At 36.9% G+C, this 18,819-nt stretch overlaps 3 protein-coding genes across 3 annotated transcripts in view; 1 reads left to right on the top strand and 2 right to left on the bottom strand.

Moving 5' to 3' along the window:
* Positions 1 to 8,714, bottom strand: part of antxr1d (ANTXR cell adhesion molecule 1d) — a 29,779-nt gene extending 21,065 nt beyond the window's left edge. Inside the window, exons 1-9 of the mRNA XM_051125151.1 lie at positions 8,361 to 8,714; positions 5,101 to 5,172; positions 4,944 to 5,015; positions 4,760 to 4,841; positions 4,622 to 4,652; positions 4,460 to 4,533; positions 4,273 to 4,341; positions 4,089 to 4,169; positions 1,823 to 1,883 (exon numbers count right to left, since the gene is read on the bottom strand). Coding sequence (XP_050981108.1) covers positions 1,823 to 1,883; positions 4,089 to 4,169; positions 4,273 to 4,341; positions 4,460 to 4,533; positions 4,622 to 4,652; positions 4,760 to 4,841; positions 4,944 to 5,015; positions 5,101 to 5,172; positions 8,361 to 8,494 — 676 coding nt within the window. The 5' untranslated portion in view covers positions 8,495 to 8,714. The remainder of the gene's footprint in view (positions 1 to 1,822; positions 1,884 to 4,088; positions 4,170 to 4,272; positions 4,342 to 4,459; positions 4,534 to 4,621; positions 4,653 to 4,759; positions 4,842 to 4,943; positions 5,016 to 5,100; positions 5,173 to 8,360) is intronic.
* Positions 8,715 to 9,229: 515 nt separating this feature from the next.
* On the top strand, positions 9,230 to 13,109 carry prdm8 (PR domain containing 8). The gene is made up of 4 exons (XM_051125331.1): positions 9,230 to 9,377; positions 9,722 to 9,954; positions 10,189 to 10,420; positions 11,034 to 13,109. The coding sequence occupies exons 2-4, from the start codon at positions 9,739 to 9,741 to the stop codon at positions 12,086 to 12,088; spliced, it is 1,503 nt and encodes a 500-aa protein (XP_050981288.1). The 5' UTR covers positions 9,230 to 9,377; positions 9,722 to 9,738; the 3' UTR covers positions 12,089 to 13,109.
* A 2,025-nt stretch (positions 13,110 to 15,134) lies between these two features.
* Positions 15,135 to 18,517, bottom strand: gdf10a (growth differentiation factor 10a). Its single transcript, XM_051126952.1, has 3 exons — positions 18,052 to 18,517; positions 16,352 to 17,244; positions 15,135 to 15,959 (listed from the first exon to the last, which is right to left on the bottom strand). The coding sequence occupies exons 1-3, from the start codon at positions 18,275 to 18,277 to the stop codon at positions 15,768 to 15,770; spliced, it is 1,311 nt and encodes a 436-aa protein (XP_050982909.1). The 5' UTR covers positions 18,278 to 18,517; the 3' UTR covers positions 15,135 to 15,767.
* Positions 18,518 to 18,819: the final 302 nt, after the last annotated feature.

Here is an 18,819-nt window from a genome sequence, read left to right as displayed (position 1 = left end):
GTCCCTTTGGCTAAACTGTAATGTTTAAAATAATATAATGCACTTATTGCTGTATGAGTAATTTCCACAGTGCATTACTTTAAGGATTGATTTGATTACACAACAACATATTTCATTAATTAAAGCATTGTTTGCCATTCAATGTTTCCATTAAGGATCAGGTTAAACCAAAACTAAAAACTAAAACACCAAACCAAACCACTAACCACGATCAAATTAGACCAAAAAATGAGTCCCAAGCTTCCAATGCAACTTCAGCTAAACTGTAATATTTAGAGGACTATGTATGGCTGATGGTAATTTCCACAGTGCATTACATTAAGGATTGATTGTGTTTCATTAATTATGGCATTCATTGCCATTCAGTGTTTCCATTAAGGATCATGTTAATGGAGACTAAACCAAACCAAACCACTCAACCAACACACCAAACCAAACCACTAACCATGATTAAATTAAACCAAAAATAAGTCCCAAGTTTCAAATGCAACTTGGCTAAACTGTAATATTTAGAGGACTGTACTAATCACAGTGCATTACTTGAAGGATTGATTTAATTACACAACAATATGTTTTAATTAATTATGATACTCATTGTCATGCAAAGTTTCCTTTAAGGATCATGTTCATCAATCATGTTAATCTAAGTGGTTTGGGATCATTAACTGTTTTGTTTTGGATTAGTGGTTTTAAAATAAAGAAGTAACATGAGGTGATTATTAAAGGGACAGTTTATCAAAAAATATAAATGATTTACTCAGCCTTATGTTGTTAAGAAAATATTTCTTATTTTTCTGCAGAACACAAAAGACGACATAAAAAAATAATCATTTTTAATATTTATTCAGTATCTTTTTATCCTTACAATGAAAGTCAGTGCAGTCTAATGTTGTTTTGGACACCACTTACTTTCATTGCATGGATAAATACAGAAAAATGTTCCACAGAAATGTTCCACAGAAAAAGACACCCATATGGGTTTGGACGAGTAAATGATTTACATTTCTGGGAGAACTACTGTATCTCTTAAAATCTAATTTAACACAAATAATGACAATGGTATGAATTTTGATTTAAATAAACTCTTTAACTAAAATATATCTTAGTGCTAAGAAGCAAAAGTATAAGTGTGTGGTCAAACCGCAAGGGTATTGTTGTTTCAACCACCATCGTTTGCCAGTGGTCACTGCGTGCCCTCTCTCTCTCCCTCTGTGTGCTTCAGGGTTTGATGTCCCATAACTTGACAGAGAACTTATTGTTAGGAATGCTCAAGTGAAATTAGAGAGCTGTTTTTTGCCTGGCTGGTTCTTCTTGGCCTAGTTTGCCACATCGGATCTGTTGTCTAGCCGAGGTGCTGCAGAATAACTGCGCTGCAGTTCCGCTCCGCCTTTACCAGTGAAATGCCCATTTGTTTAATTGGCTGCTGCTCAGCAGACAGGCCTGCCACATTGAGCACTGGTGTGTAGGCCAGAGAGGATGGATGTGGCTTGACATGACCTTATTAGCATGCACTTACTGCGCGAGAGTGCACTTACAGCACCGTCTCCTTGGTGATGCGAACAGGCGGATTAGCTCTGCCCAGACATGATCAATTTTCATTTTCTGCTGAGTGCAAGAGAGCGCAACTCGCGAGCTTCCATTACACCGCTCAGGGCTTTCACATAATTACCACAGATGAGTTTTTTGTGTGTTATGGCTTGTGCACTGTCCCCTTATATTCTTTTAAAAACAGATCAATTTAAATGTAAAAACCAAGGTGTTAATTACATTTATTTTCAAATGATTACAAAACATTAACATGGCGAGTGTTTAGGTAACTTACCACCAGCGCATACACTGGACGGCTCGGCTGCTAAAATCTCAATGCAGGATTTCTTGATGATCTGCAAAAATAAAAAATATAGTGCCGGAGTGCTTAGTATACAGACTTTTGAAAGGAGCAATTACATTCTGCAAATTCACTCCAACTATTAACTGGTAAAATCACACTCTTTTGGATGCTGACAGCTCATCTAAACTGTTATGCTCTTTATCTCCCCTCATAAAAGCAGCACAATCTTTATATCTTCCATCTTACAATGTGACTTTATATCTCACAATGTGACTTTATATTTTACATCAGACATTTTTATCCCGTACTGTGACTTTTTATGTCTCACAACGAAACTTTATCTCACAATCTTTTTATCTCTCTAACGTGTTTACATATCACAATGTAACTTTATATCTCACAATAAGACTTTTTTCACCATGAAATATGTGACAGTGGACCACAAAACCAGTCTTAAGCAGCATTGGTATATTCATAGCAATAGCCAAAAATACATTTTATGGATCAAAATGATCGATTTTCCTTTTATGCCAAAAATCATTAGGGTATTAAGTAAAGATCAAGATATTTTCTACATTTCCTACAATAAATATATCAAAGCTTAATTTTTGATTAGTAATATGCATTGCTAAGAACTTCATTTGAACTTTAAAGGCAATTTTCTCAATATTTCGATTATTTTGCACCCTCAGATTCTAGATTTTCAAAGTAGTATCTCAGACAATTATTGTCCTATCCTAACATACCATACATCAATGGAAAACTTATTCATTCAGTTTTCAGATATCTTTAAAAATTGTGACATATATCTTAAATGTGACTATATCTTACAATATGTTTTCACTGATTTTATATCTCTAAATGTTAATTTATATCTCGCAGTGTGTCTTTATATCTCATAATGAGTTTTTTATCTTGCAGTGTGACTTTATATCGCACAATAAGACTTTTTTCATCTTGCAATATTACTTTATATCTCACAGTGTAACATATCTCAAATATGACAATCTCACAATGTGATTTAACTGACTTAACATCTCTAAATGTTAATTTATATCTCGCAATATAACCTTATATCTCAAATGTGACTATATCCTGCAATGTGATTTCACTGATTTTATATCTCTAGATGTAATTTATATCTCGCAATGTGACTTTATATCTCACAATGAGTTTTTTTTTTGTTTTGCAGTGTTTTTAATATTGCACAATAAGACTTTTTCATCTTGCAATATCAATTTATATCTCGCAATGTGACTATATCTTGCAATGTGATTTAACTGAGTTTATATCTCTAAATATTAATTTATATCTCACAATGAAAGTTAATCTTGCAGTGTGTTTTATATAGCACAATAAGACTTTTTTCATCTTGCAATATCACTTTATATCACACAATGTGACGTATATCTCAAATGTGACTCTCTTGCAATGTGATTTAACTGATTTTATATCTCTAAATGTTCATTTATATCTCACATTGTGACTTTATAACTCAAATGTGACTGTATCTTGCAATTTGATTTAACTGATTTGATAAACTCTATCTCATAATGAGTTTTTTAATCTTGCAGTGACTTTATACATTACAATAAGACTTTTTTCATTTTGCAGTGTCAATATACTGTATATCTCGCAATGTGACACATCTCAGATATGACTATATCTTGCAATGTGATTTAACTGATTTTGTGTTTCTATGTTAATTTATATCTGACAGTGTGACTTTATATCTCAAATGTGACTATATCTTGCAAAGTGACTTATAAATATGGCTCAAATATGACTTTATATCCCACAATGTGAATTTAGATCACCCAATATGACTTATATCCTACAATGAGACTATATCTTAAACGTGATTTTATGTGATTTTATGTCTCACAACGTGACCGTATGTCTCACAGTGTGACTTTAAACTGTGCAATCCAACTTTATTTCTTATTTTAAACTTTTCACAATGTCTTTTTTTTCTTTCTATTTTTGACTCCAAGGTGGAAAACAGCTTCCAACCACTTATATTTCTTACAACAAAAACATCAGACTCCAAATGGGTTAAAAGGTTGGCATAGCATTCATGTTTGTTGTTTACAGCCACAAGATGCCAACAATGACAATTTTGAGAGTGACTCTTGTCTCTCATACACACGGAGGGATAATTTAGGTGATTCACTCCCTCATTAAAATTCAGCTGTCGCTACCAAAATTCAAACTTGTATATGCACCCAAGGACAGAGAGAGAAACAGAGAAACTTACGGAGTCTATCATTCCTTCAAGAGCCTGGAATCCTCCAAGTACTGGGAACACATGCTCTATGGTGTCTGCAATTGTGGCCAGCTAAACAAGTAATACAATACAGGTTTACAGAGACACCTCCAGTACAGAAATTATGGGTAAAATCTGAACTAAAGCAACTTATTGTGCAGTGCTGCCAAGTTACCTGTGTCTGATTGAAATCTTTTACACCCACACAGTATACGATGGCTCCCAAAGACCGAGCTCTCTGCGCCTGCACATAGATGGACAAGAAACTGTCAGCTCTATTACTGAGCAAATGCCACTGTCAATTACACATCTGCCAGAAAACACGCCACATCCGTTGCGACACCACAGGCTTGCGTACTTGCCTCTTGCTGTGCCGAGACAAACTGTTTGTCATTTAGCTCCCCATCCGTCAGTGCTATGATCACACTGGCTGTCCCTGTGAAATAAACATCATCTCATTGAGGCTTGATTTTCCCAGAATAAAAGTGTGAATGAACTGCATGTTAACTCAGAGGGACGCTTACCATAATTTCCATGATATATCTGCTCGTTTGCCTGCAAATGAAATGTAGATGTTTAGATGTTTAGTAGAATCAGAAGACTACAAGTTGATTCATTGATTAATTTAAATTGACTCATTTGATTCAATAAGAAAAAGATACCTTTTTCAATCCAAGATTCATGTATGTATCACCTCCTGGTATTTCTCTCTTCAAAATATTTAAGCCTCTTGTAATTTCATTTCTGAATTACAGATGATGGAAGAAAGTTATTACAATGCAAACAAACAATATGTGTTTTTCTATGTAATATTAATATTGTTTTGGACACTGATGTGTGTGATACCTGTTCTCTGTGAGTTTCATAATGGTTGTTCCTTGAGTTGAGAAGACAATGAAGGACATCCGTAACATTGGGCTGTAAAAAAAAAAATCACATGTTATTTCTTAAAGGTATTACAGTGTTTATGTAGAATAATGTATCAAAACTAAAGCAACTTTACCTTATAAATTTCTCTGCAAGATGCTCCACAAAGAAGTAAATTTCATTCCAGTGGTTTTTGACGCTTCCTGATCTATAATAAAATCAAAGGTGTGTTAAATAAACTGCATGCTTCAAAGAGTCAGATGCTACTGTCTCTTCTATGCATTATAATGGCTGCCTTAAACACAATTACATAACAATTACCATTTTTTCTTACACTATCTGAGAGTAGCAGGTCCTTGAGTACTCTATAAAATGCGCACATGCCACTAATTAATTACAGGCCCCAAAGCGTTCCCAACAAGGGCTAATTGCCTTTGTGCCAGATGAATCTGCCTCCTGCTAGTAGAGAGCAACACCCCTTCCTCCTGGAGCCAGCCATTTGAATGGGAACAGATGGCAATGGGTAAGTGTAACAGGTTGGGATCCAAAATAGAACTGGCATCTACATCAGCATCCAAAAAGGCTCACAGCTCCATCTCTGACAGGGGGTCAGGAAACATAAAACTGGATATGTGGATCTAGCAAGAACAGCAGCAATCAACGCTAATCTGATGTCACTTCTAAACACACATGCATTTTATACAATGATGTACCGTGTCTCCGAAATGGACATTTGGGCCACACTTGGAAAAAATACATCACAAAAATTACCAAAATAAATGTATGTTGCTGCATTAGAATAAGAGATTATATATATATATATATATATATATATATATATATATATGTATATATATGAGAGATCATCATTTTTATTTAGTACTGACCTGAATAAGATATTTCACATAAAAGACATTTACACAGTCCACAAGAGACAATAATAGTTGAATTTATAAAAAATGACCCTGTTCAAAAGTTTACATACACTTGATTCTTAATACTGTGTTCTTACCTGAATGATTCATAGCTGTTTTTTTTTAGTGATAGTTGTTCATGAGTCCCTTGTTTGTCCTGAACAGTTAAACTGCCCACTGTTCTTCAGAAAAATCTTTCAGGTCCTACAAATTCTGGTTTGGTTTTTCAGCATTTTTGTGTATTTGAACTCTTTCCAACAAAGAATGTATAATTTTGAGATGCATCTTTTCACACTGAGAGACTCATATGCAACTATTACAGAAGGTTCAAACACTCACTGATGCTCCAGAAGGAAAAGCAATGCTTTAAGAGCCAGGGGTGAGAACTTTTGAACAGGATGAAGTTGTTTAGATTTTTCTTATTTTGCTTAAATATGTTTTTTTCATACTGCCCTTCAGAAGCTACAGAAGATAAATAAGTTAAATTTACCCTGATCTTAAAATTCAAAAGTTTTTATCCCCTAGCTCTTAATGCATTGTGTTTCCCTCTGGAGCATCAGTGAGTGATAAATAACATGCATTTTGTATGACCCCTCTTATTTTGGTAAAATAATTCACATTTTGCAGAATCTGCAAGGTGTATGTCAACTTTTGACTTAAACTGTATGCTGTTTGAAATGAAGACAAAAAGCAATCGGAAACTTTCTGACTGTCAGATATTAGTGAAAAATGTCCATAGTTAATGGGATGAACTACAGCTGCTAGTTACTTTGCATCTGTGTGAACTAAAGGGAAACTGATTCCATATAATTGCATTCAGTGACCAATTGGTTAAAAAAGTAAAATGGCAACAAAAAATCTAGCATCATTTTTTTGCAGATGACGCATATATTTGATGTTTTATTGTACAATGAAATGGAATTCAGACATATCAAGTGTGGATTAAGTGTCTAAATACTTTTTGGTGCGACTGAAATAAGTCATTAACTTGAATACACTGTTGGTATGCAGCAGTCTGGAATAACAAGACTGTGCTGGTTTCTTTTGATGAAGCTTGATCCTGGCTTTATCTCTTATCTACTGAACTAAAAACATTTTTCAGCAAACCACTTATTATATTGAGAAATGTTAGGTCTCTCAGCTCTAAAAGGAGTCACAAATAGTGATATAAAACTAGTTTTCGTTCCACTGATAATCAAAGGTATTTTCTCTCTGAAAAGCAACGGAGCTGCTTTTCTTTCCAAAACTCTCTGAACCGATGGCCTGATATTTATAATTAGTGTAGGGTCACTGAGTGGCATTTAAGGCCTTGAAAATTCAGCCAGAACCATTCAGCTGATTAAAAGTGTGGAAGTGTGGCAAAAGCCTGATGATGCATGCAATCCCTTAGGTCTCTAAAGGCATTCAGAAAACTTCACAAACAGAAGAGCGAACTGTGAAGTGTAACTAATATGCGTTTGCACTCCAAACACAGCAACAAAGGGATATAGAAGAAATTATGGTTTTTAAAATCGATTCTTTTAGATTTAAGATTTCACTAAATAAGCAAAATTGTTGTAACTGTACAGACATTGCTACTGCAGTTCATATTTGACTAAAATCTCCATTTATAATCATTCTCTAGCATGCTCAAGCATGTTTAGGCTTGTTTGGGTATTCACAGCTCCAAGGTGGATGGCACTTACTCCTCACTTACACATTTACTAAGAACTCATTTTACAAATATGAATAGCTATTTGCATTCTGCTAACATTACAGGTAAACAGCTAGCTGCAGTTGTAAGTTGCAAGAAAAAAAATACAATATATTTATTTTATTTATCTTGAGACATTCGTTTTATAATATAAACAGGTATTTGTTGCTACTGTAACTAATAGTGCATGCTCTTGTAATGAGGTCTTTCTATGCCTTTTACGAGACGCCCCTGAAATAATGATACACAAATGTGCATGTGAACCGCACCAGGTGAGAGAAAATCATGCTTGTTAAAGCATCGCCCGAGGCAAAGAGTCCTGCCCTCCTATCTGCCGCGTCCAAAGCCGTTTAACACTAGACAAAAACTTCAGGAATCCACCAAAAAACCAGAAGCAACATTGTATGTTAATTCTGTAGACAATGGGTCTGTAATTCTGTAGTGAACGGTTCATTGTTTAAATGGTTAGGAATTGTCCTCGAATTTCATATCAGTTCATCCTGTCATATGCATCCTTGTCTGGTCTCCTTTGGGAATAGCTGTTTTCCCACAGTATATCGCCAGACGTATTCTGTTAGAATATATCAAGAAATGACTATTCGTTTCAAAATATGAATGAATTGTTTGGATATTAAAGCATTTGTATCCATTCAGTTCTGTTATTTGGCTGTCTAAACGAATGACTGTTGTTAGAGTAGCCGTGCACGCGCGTCTGAGGGCGTCAGAGGCATCGCGCAGCAGTGCGCGGTAAGAGGAGAATAAGATGGCATAAATATAAAGGCCACTTACTTGTCGAGGACAAAATACAAGTCGAAGGCACCTTGACAGGACCTCTCAGGCTCAGCTTTTCCAGTATGGAGACTGGGCATCAAAACCACTAAAATACCCACTACAAGACTCATGTGAATCAGTGAACGTGCCATTTCATCAGTTTATTCTCTCCAAAAGCACTGGGATAAAATTGCATTTCATATTACTCCTGCAGAAACGGAAAACAACTCTTTTCCAAGAAATTTATTCCTCAAACAAGATATTGAATGCCTTGTCACAATGTTATATCCCGCAGTCATCTGAGTCCGCTTCCAAAACACTGAAAGCTCCTCCTCAAGGAGAAATGTTTGGAGGAGCGACCACAGACCGGACGGCGAGCAGGCAGCCAACAGCTACTGAAACTTCCTCTTTCCGGGAGAGGGAGAATATTGGCTTCAGTGAAATTCCTTAAATTCTATTTGATATTATGTTATTCAAATCACTCAATCACTTTATATAAAAAGTGAACATTTTTAAGTGAAATAAAAAAAGTGAAATAAAATAGTAGAATAGACAACAGAATGTTTTTTTTTCTTTAAAAGTCAACCTAAGTTACATAAAAGTTTCCATAACTGAAGAACTGTCACGAAATCACGAGTTGAATTTTGATTAGACATTTTCTACTTTTGTTTCTGGGTTTAAGATGCGTTTTAAATATGCATACAGAATGAGCATACAGTCTTTTGTGGTACTCGTCACAATCTAACGGTCTCTGGCTTCTGTCATTGATTACCCTCGCTTCTAATTAACACGCCTGCAAAGCTGGTGAAGCACCAATCAAATTGCCACCTGGGGGGGGTTTGGGGAGAAATGAGGCGCATCAGCTCCGCGTCCTCGGCGTGGATAAGTGCGTGACTGCGCAGCGCGAGAGACACTCAAGAGCCTGTCAGGATCAGGAGACGGTCGTGATCGTACGTTCTCTGTGGATAATTGCAAATCGCGTCTCGTTGGACTGTGCACCTGCTCCGGAACATCTTCAACACAAACCTGCTACAAGTGAGTCGCAATTTTACTGCTAGTTTTTTTTTTAAGATATTACATTTTATTTAAAAATGCATGCTGATTATACGGAACGCTATTTACAGGCTAAAAACATCAAACTAAAGGTAAAATAACAGAAAAAAACGAAGTTCTGAATTATCCATCGATTTCGCAAAACGTATACAGATTTATTTGTTTTTCAATCTTAATCGAACTGGTTGAATCACTGCCTATTTTCTGAGTCCCAGTGTTTCAGAAGAATACCGATCAAAGCATTAGGATTTTCAAATTCAGGTTGCTCTTTTAATCCAATTTAAGCATGGAAACATGATTTTAAACTTTTCATTATTTGAATTCAGATTTTCAGGAATAAAACATGGAGCAGAGTATTATTCCTCGCTCCTTGTGGACTAATGACAGCAAATTTCTCCATCACCATGTCGCGGATTTCTTCACCAGTGTACAAGTTACACAGGATATACCAGCTGGAACATCATTCGGACCTTGTGTTCTTCATAATACCTTTTATGACACTATAGCCTTCATTGCATTGAAGTCCTCTGACAAACGGAATAAATCATATGTATTTAGGGTGAGTAATTTAGCATACAACTGCATATTCAAACATGCATGCACTCACATTTGCATTTTTACTTTCAGATTTTTAAGACTGCAGAATTTGACTAGATTTACAGAAATGGTCTTGTGCTGTAAATAAAATATAATCCAATTTGTAATACACTATACACTACAAAAGGTCAAATGTTAACTATTTTATTGTACATTCTAATTTCTTCTAATGTCAAATATGTCCCATTATCAACAGGTAGATCCTGAGGCGATGAAAGGTTCTCCATTAGTAGTTCCTTGGCTACGGTTAGTACAGGCTGCAATGAGCGCAGAAGACCAGAATACTGAGGCCTACTTGAAAGGAGGACAGCTGCACTTTCGGACTATTCGAGATGTGAAACAAGGGGAGGAACTGCTTGTTTGGTACGACGAGGAGTTGTCACATCTTTTGGGGTTCGAGGACATAAAGACAAAAGCCCTGACAGATGGTGAGTACTGGTTGCTTTTTTAGTTTTTTTTTTATGTCATAAAATTATTATTTAATGCTCAAATAATTTGTTAATGTACCTTTGATGTGATGTTCTTGTTTTTGTCTGGTTAAATTAGGTTTAAGAATTAATAATATAATATTATAATAATATAAAATATCCGTAAAAATAAATTAGGTCAAAATGGCAACTACTTTTCCAGAAGTACGTTTTTTGTTTAAATTATTTATTTTTATTAGCAGTTAAGCAATTTTGTAAAATCTTTGTAAATTATTATTATTAATATTTAAAAAAACAAACAAAAAAATATTTTTATACCAAAGCAAAGCTATATGCAGGAACCCATTTTGTTGTCATGTGACAAGAAAAACAGTGAACACAGAGGACCCCTTTAGACCCTTATGAATACTTGGCAAAAAAAAAAAAAAAAAGGTTTTGTTCATATTAATAATACAACAACTACAAAAATGTAATAAATGTGTATTTAATCTGCAGATTTAACATATAAATTGATTGTTTGTAATAAATGAGTTTGTAAATGAATTGTTACTTAAATGTTAAGTGTCTTATTGTTATCATCATTGTCTGACAGTGTTTGTATGTTCATATGCAGGCTACACATGTACAAGATGCGGCCAGGCCTTCAAAAACGAAAACCCTTTTCTTGCCCACTGTCGTTTTTTATGCGCACAAGAAAAAGTAGATATTATCCGGCCAACCAACGAACAGAAACAAGAAGTCAAGCGACAACGCAAAATCATAGATTTTCACAACATTGCAAGAGATCTGGAGCACAAAATGAACAGTTCTCCTGAAGACACAGCTATACCTAGAAAAAGAAAACAAGAGGGTTCCTTAAATCCCCGGAGCAAAAAAACTGTGTTGTTGGAGAAAACCAATATTACTAATCACTGCAACACCGCCAGCGTCAACAAAGACTGTCCCCCTCTCCAGGATTTGTCAGAATCAGACCATTTATCAACAAACGAGTCAAAAAGAAGTAAAAGCAGCGCATTTACCGAGGTCAGAAAACTATCTGAGCAATCAAACCCCGAGCAGTCATCAAGGGATGTAATAGTGTCTGAAACAGGCCTACAATCCGACTGCAGCGCGTTCTCCTTCGTTGTACCCAAGAGCGCGCACTCGGAACAGAAGAGCGCGTTCTGTGAACCCAACAAACGCACCATCACCGAAGTTCAGAGTTCTTCACCACTAGATTCGGATAATATCTCAGACTCTTTCAAATCAAAACCTGCACTAGGATACAGAAATGTATTGGCTTCGCACCTGTTTCACGCTGACTTGCCAAGCGCTCATGCAGGTGGAGTGATGTCCGCTCCTTTGGCTACAGGAGGATCCTTTTATTACGCGCCCGAGCATTGGACCAGAGCTATAGGTGGTCAGCTGCAATCTACATCTTCTTTGACACTTCTGCCCCCTACTTTCACACCATTAGGTGTTTCAGTGCAGAACTGGTGCGCAAAATGCAACCTCTCATTCCGAATGACCTCCGACTTGGTTTTTCACATGCGGTCCCATCATAAAAAAGAGTTCGCCGCAGAGGCTCAGGTGAGGCGGAGGAGAGAGGAGAAACTCACCTGTCCCATCTGTCACGAGTACTTTAGAGAGCGTCACCACCTCTCACGTCACATGACATCACATAATTAAGAAAGAAAACTCTATCGCACTTTACCATATAAGCATTATTTAAGATACGTTGCCCATAAATTATGCATTTATACCGTGAGGGTCCAATTTTGCAAACGTTTCCTTAGAGTTATGAAAACGTTATTTCTCAGTGTTTTCTCACTAGGCTATTCGAAAAACCAAGCTGTTAAATGTTTAAAAAACGCAGGTCATACGAACGTTAAGGGAGCATTCCATTTTGTCATATTCCAAACAAGTTTTGAATATTTTCTTAATTTGCTTATTTCAAGTAGTTAGACGAACGTTAAGCTAAAACATTTCAAAAACGTTCCATGAACTTCGAGCCTTGCTAGAATGTTTTGAGAACGTTCTCTGTTAGCTGAGTGGCTTACACGGATAACATTGAGAGAACCTTGCTAGAATGTTCTAAGAACATTTTCTGTTAGCTGGGTGGGTTGCTATTGGACAGGGGAAGTATTTTTCTGTAGCAATACATTAAAGATGGAGTAAAAACTTGAATCTTTCAACCACTTACCTTTGGTAAAGAGTCATTTACTCCACCAGTCATAGTCATTTCTGCAATGTAGTCTTTTTAAACGGTGGACTTTGGTAATGCAATTCAGGGTAGGCCTACATCGCCACTAGGTGGCTATAGACATGCATAACTTTCTCTTTAGAGGTAGCTGTACCTAGTACATTTAGTTGTGACTAATACTGTTGAATTGCCTGGTCATTTTCAACCTAACAGTGCCTTACAAATGTCAGGAAGAGTACATATAAATGGTAGAATAAAATGCTCTGGCATTTCTAGGTTTGCTAACAGCTGACTAAAACTATTATAAACTAATAACATTGCTTTGTAAAGAGATTTTATATTTGAAATATCCATCCCTTCAGAATGCCAAATCTTTGTTACAATGTTCTTTTCAGATGTCTACTTCTTTAACATTCCTATCAGCACAACGACAAGGAGGATGTATTTATTTAAATATTTTCTTGTTCTGTTCTTTTCTGAGACAAGTACAGTCAATGTATTTCATTAAAGATTTTGAACATATTCCCACAGGTGTTTGTCTCTGATTTTAACCATCCAGAAATATGAAACTTATGAAGTATCACTTTCTTTTAGAGAACAGCGACACTGAGTTGTCTAATTTAGTCAATGCAGTTTTAAATACATTTTAAGACATAAGTTTAGAAGATAAAGTGACAGTTTGTGTTTACAAATGCTTTCTTTCAGAGAAAACTTTCTTTAAAATAATGAGGTTGACTATTTTTGCATCAAAATATGAAAATAATTGAACAGTGGTGTGACACACACACACATGCGCTAACACTGAGTGACCGGTAGAGTGCGCTCTCTAACAATTCTTAAGTCCCTGAAGTCTCATGACTCACAAAGCAGTTGTTTTGTTGTGAGAATGGTGTTGTGTTCACATTAATCTTCGCCACAAGCACAGTTCCTAAAAAGTTATAGTTTTTTTGTTAAAGCCCCATGCAAGTCTTCCTTTAATTTTAGGCATAAAGTCAGAGGTAATAACTCAACACTCTGAGAAAGTTCACCATAACGTCAAAGTTGTGACCTTTCCGCGAAGTTCAAAAGGACGTCCGTCTGTATTTAGCAGTAAACATTCTACTCATTCAAGAAAGTAAATACTTAACTTCTGAAGACATTAGACTGAATGAAAAGATGTGTATACACTGGCCTAATATTGGTGCAATTAGAAGCCCAGCGGTCTGTTCCTGACGGTAATCACTTGAAGAGAGACTCATTTCATACACACAGAAAATCCTCTGTTCGCTCTAAAGAGCATCTTTCATCGCTGCCATTAATTGATCAGGCCTCATTTGGAAAACCAAATATTGACTTTGGTTTTCAGTAACTGTTGAGTATTTACATTTTGACGAAGCCTCTGGTGTCCTTTTTACAACTTATTTAAATATTAAAGTGCTCCCCAAGAAGCTAAACATTGCCTAGAGGGGATTCACCCTCAAAGTTTCTGGGCAGCTTTATGTTGGCGTTACATTCTCACATTCTTCTGTTATTTTATGGTCTCTGTGGGAGAAGTGATCTACAGTTTAACAAACGTCATGAATACCGACTGAGGAAACCAGCTTTCGAGCACTTTGGAGACCACATATTGATCATGCCATCAGTTTGGTTGCTGCCAAATTTCTATGCTAGTAAATTAGTTGTCGATAACTCTATTATAAAACGGTCTGATCTTCTAACCTGGTCAGGTGGTTTTAGAGTGGTTTGTCTGCTGGTGAGGCTTGATGACCAGTTAAAACCAGCAGTAAGTTCAATACAAAATCAGTTTGTGAGTGTTTTTGAAGTCACATTTGAGGTGTAGTGGTAAAAGCAGCAGACACACTCACATCTCTTCAGCCTACACAACCAAACATGTTGACATCTTTAAGTGTCTCTTTTCACACACCGCACAGAGAAGCCATTCAACACTCAGCGTCGCACAAAGGAAAGACACAGCAGACGGTAATTGGGTTCTGTTCTGTGAGAACACGCTTCTCGTTTTCATTCACGGGCTAGTGGGATTAAAAGGGTTTACGTCAAATTAGTTAGAGCTTTGTGACATCATCTGTTGAAGTAAGAGTTGGAACTTCCTGCACTTTGAGACCTGATGCTCTTGAAGTGGGTTGAAGGTGGGAACTGGGGGTTAGAGATGAGTCTTTGATGTCCAGGTGAAGAAGTAATGTACCAGACTGGTTTCTGATGTCAAGTCTAGTTGACTTTATTCGTTTTCTTCATTAAGTGAAGAATATAAACACATGCATTGAGGAAAAATACAGCAGAAAATACACACTGGTGGTTTAACATTTATTTTATTCTACATATAAGGCTAGTTTTCATAATTTAAAACACACATTTACAAAAATACATTCTCTAAAATATAATATACTGATTCCAAATGAACAAACTGCTTATAAACAATGACACATTTGGCCCAGATACTCCTTGCTTATGGCACCAAATTGAGATGATCAAATGTGTCTAAATACAAAAAATGAACCTCGTGTGATGTCTCTTAAAGTAAAACAAATGCACAGGAAAAATGAGCCAGCAGAGATTAGCAACACTTCACTTTCTGGGAATTTTTAAGTTCTGTTTCAAAACTAAATTCAGATTAATAACTACAAGACTGCTTTGCAGTCACACTAATAGTTTGATGTAGATTAAAGGGTTCACATTTTTCACATGGACTTCATCATTTATACTTTTTAAATGACCCAAATATCAAGTTACACTTTGATTTCTAATGAACACCAAGATGTTATCTTAACCTGTCACTACAACATTTATCTGAATAATAAAATAATTCTTCTGCCAAAGAAGGTTTGTTATATTCAATATGTTATAAAATCTCATTGTACATCCAGTAATCTACAAGCATGAGTCCAACAAACATTTATGTCACAGAGATCAATTTTTAAGGAATATTTATGAGAGTAAGTGCTTATGTTACTCAGCTAGTTCAATGAAAAAGTTTACAAGAAGTCCTTTGTGGATAAACAGGCAATTAAAATATCACTGATACGCATTTATAAAAGATGAAATGCAGTCCTTAAAATGTGTGCACTTTCTAACAAGTGCAAACTAAAGACAATATGCCTCTTCAAGGTAAATTTGGGTGTCGAAACCACAACAATGCCCATTTTTCTTTCTTTCCTCTGACCAGCGAGTCTATCTACAAGCGCATGTCTCCACAGACATGTTGGGGTAGATCTTCAACACAATGTTTTTGCTCTCATCCAGAAAGAGTACACTGAGGGGTTTCATCTTCTCCGGGACACAGCAGGGCTCTGGGATACCTGGAATTATCCCAACGGCCTTGACTATGCTCTGGATGGTTGCATGGTTGGAGGGGCGGACCACCTGAAAAGGGCAGAAAAGAGAGGATAATGAGGTATGGCAGCATTTAGATACGCAACTTTTGTTTTGCTTTCTTCAGCGAAGCAGAGGAAATTATATCTTACAACACCTTTCTATTATTCAGAACAGAGGAACTGTAAAACTGGCTCATTTCAAAAGAAAATGTGCCCAAAATGTGCTTAAAACCCCTATTAAGAGTATAATTATTTGACTGTAATTGCACATAAAGTCGCCGTGCTTTAGTTGTGTTGGAACTGAAACATTTTCTGAAGGGATTCTTTGTTTAAAACCTCTGGCTAGAAAAACTGTATTAACCATAGTCATTCTTAAATATTTCAACATGTCTAAACGGTTCACATTCGCATACGTTGATCCTCGCCATGAGGTTCGCTGACCTTTGGAATTGGGAATTCACACGTTCCCGCGCAGTAGAAGGCATCAAAAGATTTGGGAGACAAGATCCATTCGTTCCACCCGATATCTGCAAAGTCCACCTTCAGGTACCTTCTGGAACAGCTGCGAGGTTCTTTCCACTGTCTCCTCCGAGCCTTCTTCATGGTTTTCTCATCAAACCGGAGAACCTGAGACTTGCCGAATCCATCAGCATGCTCCTGGCCTTTCCTCCGACGCTCTTTTTTAAAGGGCTTTGGCTTGAGCGCAAAGTAAGCGCTTTCCCACATATCGTGCTGTTTGAAGCTGTTGTACTCCACCTCCGGGAGCTCGTTGTTCTCAATGGGATCAGAGAAGTCCAAGTCCAGTTCCCGCTTCACACGTATGTCAGGTGCGGAGTCTGGAGACCGAGTTGGCTGCTGGTCTGCAACGAAAGGGTCATATCTCTGTAGGCTCACGGCCACGCTGTTGGGCTCTGAAATGGCCAGGTCATTGGCATACACCAGCAAGTATGGAAGGCTGGACTGTGGGAGCTGGTCCTGATACCTTTGATATTGCTCTCCATAGTCAAACTCCACGGTGATCAAAAGATGATTCTTATCTCTGGCCTCTTTTATAATGACAGACACATCCTTGCTCTGCCAAGTCCCACGTCTGTGAGGAACCACGGTGATGTTTCCAAGTAGCGTTCCCGAGGCTGAGCGGAAAAGGAGACGGACAGAGGGTAGCAGATGTAGGTCTGGGATGCGACAAGAGGGGTTCTTCAAGCGCTTGCAGAACCAGGACCTCTGGCGTGGCCGTTTGTCAACAAAAAAGTGAAATGTAGATGTGAGAATCACCTCAGACCCCTGAAGGGATGTAAGATTCAGCCAGTACGAGACCCTCTCTTCCACATTCTCTGCAAAGATACGAGAGAAACCGCTGAGTTACATATTAATTATGAATATGGCCTCAAACAACAGGCTTTTTGTTCTGACTGTGGGGTTGGAGAAAGCACAAGGAAGTGAGGAGACATGTTACTCCTAGAGCAGACATATGGAAATGTTTATTTAGGTTCCCTTAAGAGTTAGAACCTGCAACAATGTCAGTCTTTTAATCGGCACTGATTAAATGCTTTAGCAGACTGAAGAAAAAAAGACTGCATTGTTTCACCAGAGTGTAACAAATGTTATTTTAATGTTTTGAACTGTGATTAATAATGTGAAATAACTACAACAGCCACAACAAATATAACCCCCTCTTGAAAATGCACAGTTATCATGGTTAGTGCACAGCTATGTTTTTACAGAATAGTTCTATGTATATATAACTGTTTTCGAACGTTCCATTAACAAAAGTTCAAAAAGCGGCGAACGCCTCAGTGGTAACCATAGCAACAGTTCCGTTCAGTATTGCACGGTATATCTACAAAACAGCCTAGTGGTGACTTTATTTATCATATATCGTATTATTATATATTTACACAGCACAAAATATATATCATTAAAACCTAGGAGTAACACATAAACAAACCTCAATAGATCTGAAAATTACTGACAGAAATCAAGAAAATTATAAAATAGCCTAATTATGACAATCTTTTAAAAAGACTTGGCATTTTCAGATAAACCAAAATCAAGCTAAGCTAAAATAGATGCTATTGTAATCATTGTATACATATATATATATATATATATATATATATATAAATATGTTATGTACTTACCAGGTTTTGCTTTAAAACTTCTTACAGTATTTCCCTCTTTGAGTCGGTTAGGTTCAATATTGTACTTCTCATACAGTTTAAGCATATGCTGTGAGAGCGCATCTGTGGCCACCAGCGCGTCTGTCGTGCTGTCGTGCGCACTTCTCCAAGCAGCATCAGATGCGCCAAAATCGGAACCAGCCCAAAAGAGTAACAGGTGCGTCAAAAAGACATATTTAACCGTCATGTTGCAAATAAAGAAGTTTCCAAACGATTGAATGCCGTGTAGCTAAAAAACGCGCTAGCACATATTAAAACACACTAAAGGTTTCCAGTATGACAACTTCGCAGTGACGTTTCCCAGTCATGCGGTTTGTAAAAAAGCTGCTTTCCCGCCTTTTAACGCAGTGCGGAGAGGAAGTTGTTTCAGAAGTTCTATCGGTCTCGAGTTTAACCTGTGATACATCACTTATTTCTTCTGACCGCCACTATCCATGGGAGCAGGCATAAGCGGAGTGAGGTGCTGACGTATCCGCCCATCAGCCAACGGGAGCTGCTGCTACATTACACCGATCCAGCAGGAGGCCAACAAGAGGACAAATCCAGCAATCATGCACATTCACAGTTTTCTGGAAATACATTGGTAGGTGCCAAGTTATTGTACTGTTTTTTTTTTTCTTTTCACAACATACATACATATAAATTAGTATTTTATAATGAACTACTAAACTAATGCTGTCATGCTAATAGCTTTTACAAAAGTGTGATGAAATAGACTAGTATTTACAT

This window comes from Labeo rohita, chromosome 13 (genome assembly GCF_022985175.1).
Source record: "Labeo rohita strain BAU-BD-2019 chromosome 13, IGBB_LRoh.1.0, whole genome shotgun sequence".
Classification (NCBI taxonomy): Eukaryota; Metazoa; Chordata; class Actinopteri; order Cypriniformes; family Cyprinidae; genus Labeo; species Labeo rohita.
The sequence above is the reverse complement of the archived record's forward strand: the minus strand, read 5'-3'. Positions and strand labels throughout refer to the sequence as shown.